This window comes from Macaca thibetana, chromosome 2 (assembly GCF_024542745.1).
Source record: "Macaca thibetana thibetana isolate TM-01 chromosome 2, ASM2454274v1, whole genome shotgun sequence".
Classification (NCBI taxonomy): Eukaryota; Metazoa; Chordata; class Mammalia; order Primates; family Cercopithecidae; genus Macaca; species Macaca thibetana.
In genome coordinates, this window is record NC_065579.1 from 62477769 (window position 1) to 62495882 (window position 18114).

Genomic DNA, 18114 nt, shown 5'->3' on the forward strand with positions numbered 1-18114 from the left:
ATAATGGCAGCTTTATTTATTCATTTCCAATTCTCATGCTCCTGGTTTCTTTCTTTGTCTTATTGGATTAGGTAGGTACCCTAACACAGTGAGAATTAGAAATAGTAGTAGTTGGAATCCTTAGGTAATTTCTCATATTAAATGAAATGTTTCTACTGTTTTCCCATTTCAGATTATGTTAATTTTATGTTTTCTTTAATGATTCTCTTTATGAGATGATATTCCTTCCAGTTATAACTTACAAAGAATTTTTATCATGAATGGGTATTTAACTTTATCACATGCTTTTTCTTCATCTGTTGAGGTGAAGAAAAAGTACAATTTCATTCTGTTAAGCTATTGTATGAATTAACGAATTACATTTATAGATTTTCAAAATATTAAACTGTGCTAGCATACCCAGTCTAAACCTAAACTGGTTAGGGAGTATTATATTTTTTCAGATACTAATATTATAAATAAAATCTGAGTAAATAAATTATAAATAAAATATTAATTTTATTTATAACATTTTGTTTAGTATTGTTAGGTTTATATTCATGATTGACATGGATGTATTGTATTCTTTTCTTCTGATATTTTTGTTTGGTTTTAGCATCAGGGTCCTGCTGGCTTAAAAACGGATTGGGAACTATTCTCTTTCATATTGTCTAAGAAAAGTTTACATAATATTTTTATGATCTGTTTCTATAAAGTTTGGTAGGACTCATTTCTCTCTGGGCCTGGTGTTTACTTTGTGTATTTGCTTTAACAACAGCTTCCATTTCTTAAGTGGTTGTAATATTATACATACTTTTTATTTCCTCAGATCAGTCTGATGAGTTGTATTTTTCTAGGAATATATCCATTTTGTTTGTTTTCAAAATTGTTGGCATATTTTCTCATTTCACTAAAAATATTAATTTTAATTAAATTGTTTAAAATGTTTTCTTCTGATCTGTTGTCCATCATGACTTTCTGAGTTTATTTTTTGTTTGTTTTGCTTTCTGCCCACCAATAACTAAGTATAAGACACTAAAAGCTGTTTATAAACTGTGGTTGGCGCTAGTTGGCATCCGTCATCTGCTTAGAGAGCTCTTCCCTGACCACCCTGTTAAAAGTAAACACTCTCATACCCATCACTTTGTCCTGTCTTATCCTGCTTATCTTCTTATCCTGATTTGTTGGTATGTGTGGGGGGTGGGAAAGAAGGGGGGTGCTTATTACTACCTGACATTGTAGTGTGTATACTTTGTTCTGTCTTTCTCTAGCTCTAAAATATAAGCTCTAAGAGAGCAGGTCTTCATCTCTATTTTGTTCACCACTGTAACTAATGCCTAAAATAGTGTCTAATACATAATCACTAAATATTTATTGAACAAATGAATGGTGAACTTCACTATAGAATGGCCGAATAAGGACACAGTTCTTTCATTGGGATGCATCTAATTAAGAGTATCTGGGGGTCTTTTCTCTTGGGCTATGAATTGTGACTGAGAAACCCTCCAACCTCATCTTCAGTCATTTTAAACCTGGCTGCCAATGTTTTAAGACTCTAGCAGGGGAAAGATGGGAACCGTAGCATGTAAAATTTTACTTAATTTCCTTGATTTCAGTAAAGCACCTGTTTGCCACCTCAGCTGTGCCTGAGCGTGCTCCAGTCTCAACCTCTTAAGACAGTAAGTTTTCTGATTCTGCCAGGCCACAGGTGGTCAGGGCAGATAGCAGGGCAAGAGGGTCCTTTCAGGTGTTAAATCAGTCTTCCTTTGTGTTCAGTCCTACTTCACTCCCCTACTTTCAGCTGTGTCTGAGCATTCCCAGGATTCTGCAGTGGAAATGCATGTGCTTCCTCTACCAGCCTCCCGTGTGGGCACATGGTAGATTGAGGTAGTTACATCAAATACTCCCCACCCATCTGCATATTATCTTCTAAAATTTCGTCAAAATCTCTTGTGTGCTGTTTCTGTTTCCTTTTTCTTTGTCCATGTAGATTTATACCTTCTTTTTTTCTTTAATATTATTTTGGTAGGATTTCAGAAGTGAGAGTAGATACTTGTGCTCAATATGCCATAGTTAACTAGAAGGTTTTCACTATTTTTAATAGCAGAAATATGTTGAATAAAACCCTGTGTGGAAACCCAGTTTGGCAGTCCTCCTTTTGTTCAGGAGGACTGAAGGAGAGAGACTGGAATACCTCTGCCCAGAAAATGTGTCCCCCATCCTAATTGCCCCTTTCCATGCCTCCCGTTTGGCACCTCTCTCCATCCTTCCCCTATAAGCCCCTGAAGCCTACTTGAAACTCTTCTAGCAGAGCAGAATTTGAAAATCATTGAGTCATCTGCCCCCTGCAGAGACAGGGCTATCTAAACACAAATGTATTTCACAGTAGCTCATAACAAGCTACATTTGTTGACTCACCATAAGGAAGATTATTTATATCCCTTTTTTTCTGATACTTTCATCTTCGTGTTCTGGGATGAGATCATCCTCTGAGAACATGATGAGTATTTTGGATCTCTCTCAGAATGATGGTTAATAATGAGACTAAATGTTTCTAAGAAGTATCACTTTCTCCCTGTAAATTTAAAGTTTGCAAAGACTGACTGTCATCCTCCTCATCAGTAATAATGTAGGAGAAAAGCCTTTAGAATGTTCAGTTGCAATTGTGTAACCCATACTCCCTATCCCTGTTAGAATTTGTTTCTACTGCATCACTATCCCTGAAATTCTTCATTGAACTGGAAATACCTTACCTCTTACTTACAAAAATACTTGAGGGATGTCAGAACATTGAGTTCACCAGTATGGTACTCCAAAATGTACCAGAGCACATAACAGTATTTGAAAAACCATTAGGTAACTTACAGAAAACCTGTCATTTTTTATGCCCTCCTCCAAGGATTACCTCTAGTATTCTAAAATATTACGCAATTTCAATGGTGAAATAAGATTTTAAGTGGATCTTTCGAGGAGTAATAAGATTAAAACCAGGTAAACCTGATACCAATCTACTACTCTGAAGAGCTCAATGCCCAATTTTACATGAGGCCAGAGATTTAAAATTAATTGACCAAGCAGTGGATTCCTAAATGGCAAGCTTACTTTTTAAGGCAGGGCCTACTGAGGTGAGTGGGATCTTTGGCAAACTAATGGAGTTCTGTTTATGTTTCTTTAAAGGCTGTATATTTGCCTGTAAAAACTAACTTCATGAACAGAATGTGAGAAATTATTAAGTAACATGAGGGTCTGGGAAGACTGGAGTTTCAACTGTTCCTGTGAGCATGAGTTCCTCTTAGTTGTCTGTTGGGTTTTAGCCCCACTGGATTTTTCTAGATGTTGCTATCTCCTAAAGCACATCTTAAGAGTGACAAGCTGTTAAATGAAAGCTAGGCTTACAATAATCCCATAAAGACATTTCATGCCTAATACTGCAGCAAAATAATATTTGATGTTGCTTCATAACTCAACTAATTAAATTTGGCTTATACTGAAATGTGACAAGTAGAGGGAGTGTCATTTTTTTCTTCAAAATTTGCTAATCCACACAGTATCAGCCCTTTACAAACTGAAACTGTACAACCTTTGTCATTTTTTCTATTTAAAAGTGTTTCTGTAAAAAAATTTTTTAAAGCTTAAAATGAAATGAGAAAAATGAATTATCTATTTTTGAAATAAGGTTTCTAAGAAATATTAGGGTTAGTCATATTCTTGAAGAAACATTTTGTCTATTATTACTAGTATAATACTTTCCTATAAAAAATGTTTTCATTGGCCAAACTAATGATCAGTTAGCATTATGTTTCAGATGATGAGCTTACGTAGCTTAGTGTAATTAAAGGAATAGAAACAGGCTTAGCTGCTGTGGGAACACAAGATAGAGTAGTCTTTATTGGTAGATATCTAGGAAATCTTTTATTTTTTAAACATTACAAACTGACCTAACATTGTGAAGGAAGCTTTCTCTGCCTTCTCCTTTTACCTTTTCTCACAGTAACCATGAAATAAATTTGATTCTCACCTCTCTTCTTACCTTACCCCAAGAGAGATCTTATTTACATACATATAAATATAAATAGTCTTTTTCATAAAGTGTACAATGGGATGATGTAACCTAAAATACGCTATACCATTTTCTCCAAATGCTGAATATTATGAAAGACAGAAATTCCCCAGAGAACTTTTGAGCAGCTGCTTTGAATAATGATTACTGTTTACTTAACTCAACCATTCCAACATCACCCAATCAAAACTCATTTCTTTCTTGGCCTTATAGGTTTATTGGTAAATGGCTGAGACAAGGCCAATAATGGACACCTGCCATCTCCTTTTGTATTTGGGCTGGAGGGCAAGGAGTGGGGGGCACCCTAATCAGGGAGCTGTTATCAACTGGACTAATAACAGTGAATCCAGAGAGACTTCAAAGACATAGGATTCACAGGGACTTTAAAAGTGAGGAATTGGGAATCCGTATATACGACGTGCCACAGAATCACAGGTCGAACCAGCATCATTTTGCCAAGAAAGTCAATCATCCTTTTGTCTCTAACAGTAATAACTTTTGTATGATTTTCTGGAAGAAGTAAGCAGAATGGTTGTATCTGCTCAGCGTTAGCGAGGAAAGAGGTTGTCTAGTTCCAACTCAGTGAAATTGCCTGTCTGTGGCATCTTTCTTGAAATAATAGATGCATACTCTAGCAACCTATTTATAACATGCAACATATCTTTTACATTTCATGTTAATCTCATACATATACTAAAGATTTGCTTTAAAAACCCTTCATATAAGTATTTCCAAGGTGTGTGTCTTTGCAAATGGTAGCTTATGACCTCTTTTTTTACACTCTTTGAAAAGCCACTGGGTAATCTAAAAAAAAAAAAAAAAAAAAAAACAAAAAACTATCTTTTTTTATGTCCTCCTCCAAGGATTACTTCCAATATTCTAAAATATTACACAATTTCAAAAGTGAAACAAGATTTGAAGTGGATCTTTTGAGGAGTAATAAGATTAAAATGGCAAAACAAATTTAATTATGTAAGCAATTCTTCTCCTTCACAAACCTAAAAGAAAAGCAAATTGGTATTTGTGAAATTTTCTTTGTCTAATAAATAGCCTCACTTTACAATAACGCCAATGACCCTGGTTTAATTAGGTGCAATTAATTTTGTGCAAGCTGAATTTGACATCTTGCTAGAGGCACAACCAGCTGTACCCTGTCTTATGAATTTTTTTTATCACCAATGAGAATTCAATTGCCTGAGCTATTGCAAAAGAGGGGGAGGCAGGAAGAAAAAGGCCACAGGGCTGCATTTTATATTTAAAAATGGCTCTAGTGGACAGCTGAATGTTTAATTAAAAGAGCTTCAAGGAATTATTTTTCATTGGTGCATCTTTGACAAGCTATGATGACTTTATTACTCTAGTTTGCATTCTCTTTGGACAGTGGTCCCACACATGTGTCTAGACACACACAGTTCACGTGACAAGGCTCCATTGAGAGTGCACAAAGCTGCTAGAAAACATTCTCACTGACTGCAGGTGAGCCATGGCATCTAAGGTTTAACGCCATCCTTTTATTCAATCCTGTTGTAAAATTTTCTGTCCTGCTTGGATTGTTCTCATTCAGATTATTGTACACATTAAAAACCCATGGAAGGCCAGGCACAGTGGCATGTGCCTGTAGTAACAGCTACTCAGGACACTGAGATGGGAGGATCCCTTGAGTCCAGGAGCTTGAGGATAGTTTAGGCAACACAGCGAGACCCTGTCTCTTAAAAAAACAAAACAAACAAACCATGGAAGAGATTTCTGATGAGAACAGAAACCATTAGTGCAATCAACAGATTACAAAGAAGAAAACAAGATCCAATGGCTATAATTTGTGAAATGCTTTCTAAGTAGACAGAATATTTATGTATGGCGTTAGAAAATCAGTGTCATTGAAAACACTATAAAAAGCTTAGATCCTGCCATATTTGTCCCCCATTCTTCCAGTCTCCCTGTTTCTCTCACCAGAGACAATCACTGTTCCAGGATTTGTATTTGTTCTTCCACCATCGATCATGAGGTGGTGTATCCACATGCTCTGTTACTCACCATGCTTTTTCACTCATCAACATGTTTCAACACTGCCTGCCTGTTCACTAGGCAGGCAGTGTAGTGTGGTGGGTACAAGCAGGGTGTTGGGAACTAGAGGGTCTGACTTGAAATCTTGACTCTGACACTTACTAGCACTTACTAATGACTTCATTTGTGGCTCAGTTTCCTCATCTGTAAAATGGGGTAATAATTGTGCCTACTTCATGGGGTTACTGTGAGGAAGACCAGTAAAGCACTCAGAAGAGTGCCTGGACGAGAGTCAGTGCTGCATTAGTAGGTGCTGCTACAATATTTCATTATCCTTTGTATTTACTCTTAGACACCATTGATTGAAAGACAAATAGTTATTTTATGTACCAGTAAAAACGAAAAGCCACTGCCATTCAAACGGTGACACATGCCTTCTTAACACTTATAATTTTTATTTTAGTTATTGAAAGAGTCGTTTTAGACTTTTTTGGATATACGCTTTTATCATATGTCTCTTGTGCACACAAAAGAAGAAAAAAAGGTGAAACACGTTGGCAAATGTAGTTCTAAAACTTTTTCACATTTACAGTCCAACTCTCCACTTAACCACTTTACCTGAGAGCTGTCATGTCTCAGCTTTTGGGCCATCGGGAGATGGAGTACATCACCTTCCAAGCCATTGTACCCCCATCTGCAAGGTTTGATGCTGGAGCTTTGTTGTTCTTATCAGAAGGCATGAGTGGACAACCAGTGCCCACCTCTTCCTTGGGGATTATTACCTGATTTGTGGGCTGATAGGGTTAAGTACTGCAATCATGCCACCACCTACCTGAGGTACAGCAGCTGAGATACATCCCTATCTTAGGCCGGGTGTGGTGGCTCTTGCCTGAAATCCCAGCCCTTTGGGAGGCCGAGGCAGGTGGATCACCTGAGGTCAGGAGTTCAAGATCAGCACAGTCAACATGATGAAACCCCCATCTCTACTAAAAATACAAAAATTAGCCAGGTGTGGTGGCGGGCGCCTGTAATCCCAGCTGCTCAGGAGGCTGAGGCAGGAGAATCGTTTGAACCCTGGAGGCGGAGGCTGCGGTGAGCCGAGATCATGCCATTGCACTCCAGCCTGGGTGACAAGAGCGAAACTCCGTCTCAAAAAATAAAAAATAAATAAAGACTGCAAAAGGTAAATAACCACGCTTCATAGAATCAATGCAGTCTTATCGATCCACTGCGTTCTTTTTCACAACTGCTTAGAATTCAAACAGTCACAAACTAAATCATGAAAGCCAATGTTTTTGAGATGAAGCTTACCATGGAACCAAGCCTAAATAGTGTCCCCAAAATGTTTCTAAACATGAACATAAAAAGTGGTAAAGCAGTGCTTTAGTGGTCAAAAGAATAAAAGAATTGGCAATTGAGATTTTCACCTACTTCAGGAATATGCCTCAGAAACACACACAGGCACTGACTTTCCGCTGTCATATTTTTACCCAGTCCGCATGAACATTTTCAAAGGTCTGGAAGGGGAAAAGTATTTCTTCTCTAACCTTCATTGCCTCAACAGCCGAAACTCATCAGCAGGTGGGGTAGATAGATATTTAAACTCTGTCTGGGCTGAGCAGAATAAATAGGCAGCCTGGCTTTAAAAATACAGTTAAATTTATATCAATTACGTTAGAGTCTATAATTTACTGCAGATCCAAGGAGGAGAATGAAATCGAGACTGAATTGAGGAGGAATGTCAACAGTTGAATCACAGTCCATCCACAGAAATGTTCACTTATAAGAAAATGTTTCTTGCTGCCTACGGATCTCCCACGACCCCTAGCACTCTGCCAAAAACAAAAACCCGGCCTGACTCATGTGTGAGTCAGTCCCTGCATAGACGTGGCTGAGTCAGACACACAGCCATCCTCTTCCAGCTATCAAACACTGATCTACTCACCTTTTCTCCAACACACAAATGCTAATCATCAGCTCAGTCATGTTCTTTCCTTTTCTTTTTTAAATTCCTGCCAAGGCTGAGCGCAGTGGCTCATGCCTGTAATCCCAGCACTTTGGGAGGCCAAGGCAGGTCGATCACGTGAGGTCAGGAGTTTGGGACCAGCCTGGCCAACATGCTGAAACCCTGTCTCTACTAAAAATACAAAAGCCGGGTGTGGTGGCGGGTGCTTGTAGTCCGAGCTACTTGGGAGGCTGAGGCAGGAGAATCACTTGAACCCAGGAGGCAGAGGTTGCAGTGAGCCAAGATTGTACCACTGCACTCCAGCCTGGGCAACAGAGTGAGACTCTGTCTCAAAAAAATAAAAAGAAAAATAAATAAATCCCTGCCAAATGCCCATATGTAGCACCTCAGAGGTGCTCAAAAGAGGAAAATCCAAAGCCAACTGAATCTCTTTCACTAACAACAACAACAAAAAAGTATATTTCCTGACTTTTTTTCTATGCATATATCTGCATATTTTTGTTTGTAAAATTGAAATTATAGCATAGGTACTGTTTTTAGCCTACTTTCTTTTACTTAATAGTTGGAAACTTTCATCCAATCTAATAATATTGGACTAATCTTATTCATAAGGTTAGTATTTCTACTAGCTGCAGAATAGCCCATCATATATTTCACCATAATATACTTTATCAATCTTTATTGTTAGGCATTTAAGTTGTTGCCAGCTTTTTGTTTTGGTTTTGGTTTGGTTTTGCTTTCTTTCTTTTTTTTTAATCTTTCTTCTCTTTGTTCCTACCATTAATGAGTTTGTTTCATCCTTTTTAAAGTGCTCTGACATTTCAAGACAGACTTTCCTGAAGTATCAGTGTTGTGATAGTGTGTAATTTAACCTCTCTGAGCCGTTGTTTTCTCATATGTGAAACAGGGTTCACAGTGCTACTTCATGTGTATCTGAGGGTTACACGTAAAATAGCAAAATGCCTGGCACATAGTAGATGCTCAAAAATAGTAACTTTTAATTTCAGAATACAGATTACTTGGAAATTACTTGGCCTTATTTAAGATGGAAGTAGATAACATTTGGTGCCTATGAGAGATGGCAGTTTTATTCCTAGCATCAGAAGAGGCCTTGTTCTGGTCTTTCATTCATGCTAGAGAACATTTCAGTAGAAAATGCATTTTCCCAACATTAAGATTCTGTAATTCCAAATTTAATTACATGAGAATGGTCATTAGTGAAGGAAATGGACACTGTAGAATTAGATGTAGAATTAGAACCAACAGCCGTCTGAGGAATGCAAGTCTTTATAGCTCTCTGGAGATTCAGGTTAGGATACAGGGGCAATATTTCTCCAAAGAAAAGCTGGTAAGTGGTAATTTCCCTTTTCTATTAGTTGCCTAAGTCAGTGAGGAGATTCTGTGGCCATGTTGTGCCACAGAATGGCTGGTGTGCTTACCAGCTATCATGTGAACATGTACAGATGGAAGGGTCCAGAACTAGTCTTAGAAGAGCAAGTGGAAAAAAAGAGAGTTATGCATAAGATTAGGAGGAGAAAACCCAGAGAGGGCCATTCACACTCCAGCTACCTTTGGAGCTGCCTTCATGAACTTCTGCTGAGGAAGCCAAACGCCTGAGTCCTGTAAGATGGGGATCAGGACAGGATATAAAGAGACATAATGTCCTCCCCAGTCCTCTCTTTGGCATATAGTTAGAAACTACCCATTACTCCTCTGGGCACATAACTACCGGAGGGTCAGCTTTTCTCTCTCTCTCCTGTATTCATTCCACTCAACCTCAGTTCCCCAAGACCTCCTTCCTTCTGTAGTTCTCTGCTTTTTCAGTCTTCTGGTTAACACCTTGTTAATGTCCAGGTAGCAAAAGTATTTTCCCATATGTAAGACAGGGAGATTCCACTAAGTGTTTCTTGAGGTCCCTGTTTCACATATGAGAAAACATACGCTCTGTGTATTTCACATTTCTATCTATACATTGTAACTTAATGATCCAAGCGCTTGTTATCTGTTAGAAGACCTAGTTTTTATTTGCATCCGTTTAATGTAGGGGCCACGAACCATAAAATGCCCTCAGGAGCCGAAAAGATACATAAGTGAGTGAAGTAGCACAGATAAAAAGCAATAGAGAATACTGGGGACTGCAGTAAACTAGAACGTGCCCTGACTGACAGGGACACCAGCCTATTGGTACCTTGAAATTTACAGAACTATTATGGCCTGATCATCAAATGAATGAATGCATGCATGTATGCATGAACACGTAACTCTTTTTTCTCTGCATTATATAGTTATAAAAATCATTTATAGTCATTTTGTGTGTGTGATGATTTTTGTTGGACCAGCAATATTTGCTAAAATATAGCATTGTATTTTCGTAACAAATATTGTGAGGCAGAAATTTTGCCTTTCTTTCTTTTTTGTGTTTTTGAGTAGTAATAGGCATTTCTGTAACTCAAGGTAAATATCAACATAGAACAGTCAGTAGGGAAAAGAAGGGAAAGGGGCAGAGTTTGCAGGACAGGAAGACTATTTCACAATTTACAAGGAGTAGCAGTACGTCATTTTAACCTAACTGAACACATTTTATAGAGACACCATCACACGTGCAGTATGTCTAAAGCTTACCCAAACCTCAATTGTTCTCACATTCTTTCTTCATGACAGATTCTCGGAAAAATGAAATGTGTTTATAGCTACTTGAGTAGTTGCAATCCATATTTTATGTTTCATCACTTTTGAAATTCTCATGAAACAGAAAAAGATATCCTATAAAACTATGGGCAATTTTTCATTATATATAAAATCTTGAAATCATACATCAAAGATCCTTCAAAATAAATGGAAATAATATATTTTAATGACCCAGCCACAAACTAGTTGGGGATACTGAGTAATGAATGGCATAGCAGGACCAAAGGCTCTCAAGCCACACTGGTTGTAGGCAGATAATGAGCAATGCATGTTTGAAATCCCTGGCCTATGGGGCGTTCCCTTTCACTCTGTTTCCTAAGGAAAACCATACAATTGCCTTGAAATTATAAGCAAGTATAGGAGGCATATTTCCTTTAAAATTATATTGCCAGATACGGAAAGGATCTAATAAATTCAAACCTGAGGCTAAGTGTAGTATAAGGGAAAGGCCACCGGATTCTGAAATCAGAAGTCCAGCCTGTAGCCTTTTGCTTTGTGAACCTGTACCAGTTACCTATTGCCACAATGATGATGCATAATTTTTTTAAAAAGCCACCCATATCAGTAGCATACAATGATCAACCTTTATTTTTCCTTAGGATCCTATAGGTCAGCTGGGTGGTTCTGATCTGACCTGAGCTTGGACAGGCTTACTCAATCATCTCCGGTCAGCTACACGTTGACAAGGTGTATTTACTGCTCTTGGCTGGGCTCTCACACCTGTCTAGGGCTTCAGTTGAGACAACTGCCAGTTGAGCTCTGTGCTACAAAGTGGGCTCTGTGCTACAAAGTTACACTGCCAGCAGGCTAGCCTGGACCTGTTCTGAGGGTGGTGGCAGGGCTCCCTGAGGGGGAAACTGGAACTTCCTCTGCATTCTACTGGCAAAGATGAGTTCCAAGGCCAGCCCAGGGCTAGGGAAGTAGACTCCACTTCTCAATGGGAGAAGCTGCAGAGTCACATTACAGAGGAGATGGGTATAAGGAGAGGAAGAATTGAGACCATTTTTATAAAGAGGTTGTCACAGGTCTGGGGCAAGTCATTTGACTTCTCTGAGTAAGTATATCTTGCCTGTAATCCACAGCCCCAGGAGAGAATGTAAGTGAACATACTTTAAAATTCAGTGCAACAGTTCAAAGTGAAGTGAACCAAGGTGCTGTGGACAGGGGGATAAAAATCTTACTAATGAATCTTGAACATTTATACATAGATACTAGTGGTCTAAGCAGGTGCTGGGAGATTCCCCTTCCTAAAATCAGAAAAAAAGCAAGTAGTTCCAGGCTTCAGAGCTGGTCTCAGACCAGCCCAATCCCGGTCACTACAACCCAAAGCCAAGAACAAAGTCCCGATTCACAATGACCACTGCTCCTCTAGAAGTCACCAGCAAACTTCAGGGCCACGGCATTGTTTCTCTTAGGGAATAAACTGCTCTTGTCCCTGTATTTTGAAATAAAAGTTACCTTTATACAAAATCATATTACCACTTGGCTGAGTTTTCGAGATATTCTCTTCGCAGTTAAAAACTTTTCATCTCTGCCATCCTCTCAATTCCTGTGCATATAGTATCCCTGGTAACAGTAGTTGGAAGTCAGCACCAGTGTTTTCTAAATATCAGCCTTCCTCACTGTAAATGCCAAGCAGATGAGGTTGCTGTGCAGCCTCCCGACCAAGTGCCCTCCTGCTCCTGGCCAGTAGGCACTGTCACACAGAGGCCACTCCTGCTCACACTGAGATGTCCAGAAGACATACTTAGTCTTTAGCTCTTCATGTTTCTGGGCATTCTCCATCGAGGACACCCTCTTTCCAGACCCCTGGTGCTCCCTGTCAGTAGCTCTGGGCAGCAGCGTTGGTTTTGATTGTTTTGTGGTATGTAAGGGAGAAGAGCTTTCTGGGATAACCAGGACAGACCTTTCAGAAATGAAATCGACAGGCAAGGCTGACTTCTAGCAGTCTTTGCACAGTGCTCTGGTAAATGCCACTTGAAACATCAAGTAACCTTGAATTGGATACCTTGAAATTATATCTCTAATTAACAAGATGAGGATGGTGTTTTGTTTTCACCTCAGACTGTGCTTGAGAAATCTAGGTAAATTAGGCCCCCTGCAGCCTGAATTTTGCAAGACTGGTTGTGAGGGCAGCCAGATGCACTGCAGTGTGAGGGACAGAGGCCCGGGGAACTTCGGTTTTCAGATGTGAGCCTCAAGAACAGCCACGTCTCCCAGGGTGGACAGGGTCCTGGAACAGGGGTTATCTGTTCTTCCACCCTGGGCACAGAGGCCTTCAGCAGCACCAGGTGGCCCCACTCATCCATTCAGGCTGCTTGGGAGCTGTGGTTGAGTTTCACTGAGAGCTGACTTCTTCTTAAAACCCGCTTAAAAGCTAAAGGCAAACAAATCCTTCTTGAAACCTGAGCTCGTTTTAAGATGTCTTTACTAAAATCCCCTCTGAACCATTAGCTGTTATGTCATATAATTTCCTTTTCCTGAGAGTAACATTCTTGGTGATTACCACTGTAAGGAATTATGTCTCACCCTATAAGAAGCTCTCTTCAGTTTCCCATGGGGATAATGTGGTACTAAGGCGATTTTCTGGATTTCTACCTGCGGCATTTTTTTTATTTTACACAGACTACTAAATCTCCCCCAACTTTTTTTTTTTTTCTTTCCTGAGTTAGACTGTATGGGATGTTTTAGTCTGGATTAATCCTTCAAAAAGAAGTCAGCATAGCAGCAGAACAACAGAACTTATGATCAAACTTCTTGTGAGTGAAAATATATATCTCTGGACATTGTAAACTTTATTTTGCTTTGTATTTTGTATTGTGGGTTATTTTACATGTTTATAATCTGTGTATCCAGTAGCGAGACCCTTCTTCTCAAGACTTTATTCAATAAATAGAAAATGCTACGTAATCCTAGATTCAAATTAGGATTTGTCTTTAAAATGTGTCTGTTTTTAATTTGCTAACAGTTTTTTTCCCACCATCTTCCAACCCATAGATCTTGAGTATTATTATTAAAAGGGGGTTGATTTTATTTTTTTAGACTAACAGACATTAAAATTTCTAAACCTGCATGGAATCAAAGGGTAACCTGAACATATTAGATTTCTCCAGGAAAAACAAATATATATATATATATGTGTGTGTGTGTGTGTGTGTGTGTTTATGTAGGTATGTATGTATATCCAATGGATGAAAGTAAAAAGGCGGCAAATCCTAGCTCAACAGAAGAACAAACTGCCTAATAGACAATGTGTCGTCTCAGAGAGTTGATTCTACATCAGGGATTATTGTGACAGGACAAGCAGTATTAGAGTAAGTGACTTTAGAGAATCACTTCACCTCTAAAATTCTGTTACTTTTGTTTAGACTTTCAACAAATAGAGAATGGAGACCAACTCACATGTGCAGGTCACTTGCCCTGCACTAAGCTCTGAATGAACTATTTTAATCCTTCCTGCATAACACTGGGTTTGCTACTATTCAACCCATTTTACAGATGAGGAAACTGAGGGTCATAGAGCTTTTGTAATGTGCCTGGAGAAAGAAGTAAGGATTCAGAACCTAAGTTCAGCTCACTCCAAACACCTTTAGATGTTCAGAGTGGGGTGTGTTGCTTTCTAACCCCTAGCTCTGTGCCTGGCTCCCCTTGCCTGTGCCTTGAGGGTAGGGAGCGAATAGAGCTGGGCAGACTGAGGGAATGGCTGCATTTTCTTAACAGGGTTTGTAAGCTGGGATTTTCAGTAATTATAGAATTTAACAATAGGTGGCAGCGCATACCCATAACAATTATGGTTCCCGTGTTAAATCAGATTTTCTTTTTCTGGGTTCTGTGTTATGTTCAATAAAAGAAGCACTTTAAATGAGTGATCTGAGCAATTTCTACAAAGCATTCCTACCATTGGAATTGAAAAGTCAAATCTCAGGTAAGTTGTTCTTGACATTTCTCCCTATGGCAGTAATAATGCCAGAGAAATTCAGCGTCCTCTGACCTAAACCTGGCAGTGTCCTCTGCCCTAAACCTCACCTTCCTTGGGATCTCTTCTTGTGTAGGAACCTCCTTTGCCTTTTCTTTCCCTAAGCTTAAACAGAGACTGGGGCTACTAGAGATGCTAGGAAGACTATTTCTTTAAAAACGCTTTATCGCCAAACAGTATTGAAATGTGTTCAACTTCAAAAGAAGGTTAGGACAAAAAGTTGGCTTTGCAGTCTGGCCTGCGAGTGGCAGCTACATGGTGAGGTTACCCTTTGTGACTGTGCTTCCAACAACATCAGCCCTGGAGCTTCAGGATTCACCACACATATAATGGCTTCCCAGAGGTCTCTGTCCCTGAGGTTCTGTGTGCAGGAGGCGGTCTGCAGAACCTTGCTGTGTTCTAAGGCTGCACCTTCCTGCCTGGGTTTGGGGCTTCCTTACATGTTTTTAAGTGTGAACGTGTGGTGTTTTTCTTTCTTAATGATATAAATGAGCTCCCTCGGTTGGCTTTTGGCAACTGCCTTAAAAATTTCCTTCAGATGACCCTATTCTGTCTATTTGGGAGAAAAGGAGTCTTTCTTCGGAGAGTTGTGGCCTTGGGATGCTGGCTCCAGTGAGAGAGTCTTTGATTGTCCCCTGGGACGGGACTCTAGATGACACCACACAGCCTTATTTGCCTGAGGACCCCATTCATCTTGATTGACAGGACTGTAAACTCAAAGACTCAACACATTTTTATTGTGTGCCAACTATCTATTTGGTATTGTGCTGGGTGCCCTAACATTTGGCCTTAAATTATTTTTCACTTACCATGAAACTGGCGAGGAAAAAACTCACAGAACATTGGAAAATCCTCTACTAAGAGTTATTCATACGTGGAGAGTAATATTGGTTGCTCACTTCTACATGTGAAGAGCACATAAGACTACTTTCTGTTAGCAAAATCAGACAGTTCTATTGGCTGAAGCCAAATAACCAATAGCTAACTAGAACTAGTGTCCTGTTTGTTTCTGCCCAGACTGCAGAGTGGGATGAACTTGCAGATATGCTTTGTCAACGACAGTGGCAGTGATAAGGACAGTGATGCTGATGACAGTAAGACTGAAACCAGCTTGGACACCCCCTTGTCTCCCATGGTGAGTCCAAACAGCACCAGCTGAAGCTCGGTGTTGTGATTTCCTGGCCATTTAGCTTCTTTTCTGTTGTGAATCAGGAACAAACATTTCAGAGATTAAAAAAGAAAAGTTTCTTGGAATTGCATGCTTCTAAAATTTGACAATGATTAAAAAGTCAAAGTTGTAATAAAATAGAGATATATAAGCTTTCTTAAAGCTAATAACTATTTTCATATTAAACCATTAGGGAAATCACCAGCCTGGGCAACATGGCAAAACCCTGTCTCTATAAAAGATACAAACATCAGCTGATCATGGTGCCTATAGTCCCAGCTACTCAGGAGGCTGAGGCGGGAGGATCACCTGAGCCCAGGAGTTCAAGGCTGCAGTGAGCTATGATGACACCACTGCACTCCAGCCTGGGCAACATAGTGAGATCCTGTCTCTAACGAGAGAGAGGGTGTAGTTCATTTTCAAGTTGCTGATAAAGACATATCCGAGACTGGGCAATTTACAAAAGAAAGAGGTTTAATGGACTTAGCCAGTTCCATATGGCTAATGAGGCCTTGCAATCATGGCGGAAGGCAAGGAGGAGCAAGTCACATGTTACTTTTTAAAACCATCAGATCTAGTGAGACTCATTCACTATCACAAGAACAGTGCAGGAAAGACTCACCCCCATAATTCAATTACCTCCCACTGGGTTCCTACCACGACACATGGGAATTGTGGGAGTTACAATTCAGGATGAGATTTGGGTGGGTACACAGCCAAACCGTATCAGAGAGAGAGAGAAATTAGATATGCTCTAAAAATTATAAAGAGAAAATAAGCTAAATCCAGTTCTTCCCTATTGGGCTTAGAAATATGAGCTCATGTCTTTCCTTCACATTACAGAAGTTGGCTGAATAATCTTGGGTGCCTGTTGCTGGAATTATTTCCTCTCTGTGAGGTCTGTCTATAGCCTTTTTTACCAAAGACCAACAAAGAGGAAACTGTTGTCATTGAGTGCAATGCGACATCAGAACATCATTGGATACCTGAGATCCTGTCCACTCAAAGAACCTACGTAGGGCCTTGGCTCTGAGTCAATATTTTGTTATGTCTGGTCACTTCAGGAAAGTTTTGAGACCAAGAATCAAAGACATATTTCAAGGTTGTTATAAATATATTTCCCATTATTAACTATACTGCTCTTTCTGTTTATGCTAAAATCTATTTTAAACTAGACCCTTTTTATGTTACTTGAGATTTATCAACTCAAGCAGCAAGTCACATTGATGGAGGAAACTCTGAGCTGCTCTGGGAGAAGGCTCAGAGGGTATTTTAGCCCATGTCTAAGTGGATGCTAGCTGGCATGCATGGAAGGCTCAGGCTGCTCTTTTTCCCTTTGCAGAGCAAACAGAGTTCTTCCTATTCTGATAGAGACACTACTGAAGAGGAGTCTGAATCCTTGGATGACATGGACTTCCTTACAAGGCAAAAGAAATTGCAAGCTGAAGCCAAAATGGCCCTTGCCATGGCCAAACCAATGGCCAAAATGCAAGTAGAAGTGGAGAAACAGAACAGGAAAAAGTCTCCCGTCGCTGATCTTGTAAGCAGCAAAAGCTGAAATGCAAGAAAGAGTTTGGGGGCCAGAAATGGTTGACACTGTCCCAGTCCTTTCCCAGAATTATGCAAACTTGGGTTTCTCTAAGGCAGTTTGTAAAAAGTCCTGTCATTGAGAAATGATTAAGTTTGTTTCCTTTTCCTTCCTACTGTAGCGCTGAAAAATACATAAGCAATAGACTTCACAAAAGTAAAGCTTGCTCTTGATTGATATCTACTATTTCTTAGGAACAATATTAGCTGTCATGGGAATATTTAAATTCCTTTAAAGCAATCTCAGTCTAAGAACCTACTGGTCCTGGCAAACTTACTATTGCTATAATTCTCATTCTCATGTTTCAATGAAAACAATATAGCATAGTGAACAGGAGTCCTGGACTTTGGAGTTTAAGTCTAGCTCTGCCATTGACCTGTTATGAAGTTCTAAGCAAGTTACTTCTCAGTTTTCTCTCTATAAAATGGGGATGATAATGCCTGTGTCAGAGTATGACTGTGAGGATTCGGTGAGATAAAGTATTCAAAGCACATAGCACAGTACTTGTAGCATGGTATAAATTATTAAATAGTAGCTGATACTAATTTTTTCCTTGTTATCAATATTATTGATATTCCTTGGTAATTCATTTGTGGCTATAACATTGACTCACAACCAGTCAAAAAGCTTTTGATGCTGGGAGTGTTGTGCTTTGATGCCAATTGCATATTAGGTAATGTAGTGT

At 39.4% G+C, this 18114-nt stretch overlaps 1 protein-coding gene across 6 annotated transcripts in view; it reads left to right on the forward strand.

Annotated features, from left to right (window-relative positions):
- SCHIP1 (schwannomin interacting protein 1) overlaps window positions 1-18114 on the forward strand; it is an 801755-nt gene that overhangs the window by 774525 nt on the left and 9116 nt on the right. For all 6 annotated transcript variants that reach the window (XM_050779862.1, XM_050779863.1, XM_050779864.1 and 3 more), the window contains 2 exons: window positions 15691-15808; window positions 17184-17381. In XM_050779862.1, coding sequence (XP_050635819.1) covers window positions 15691-15808; window positions 17184-17381 — 316 coding nt within the window. The remainder of the gene's footprint in view (window positions 1-15690; window positions 15809-17183; window positions 17382-18114) is intronic.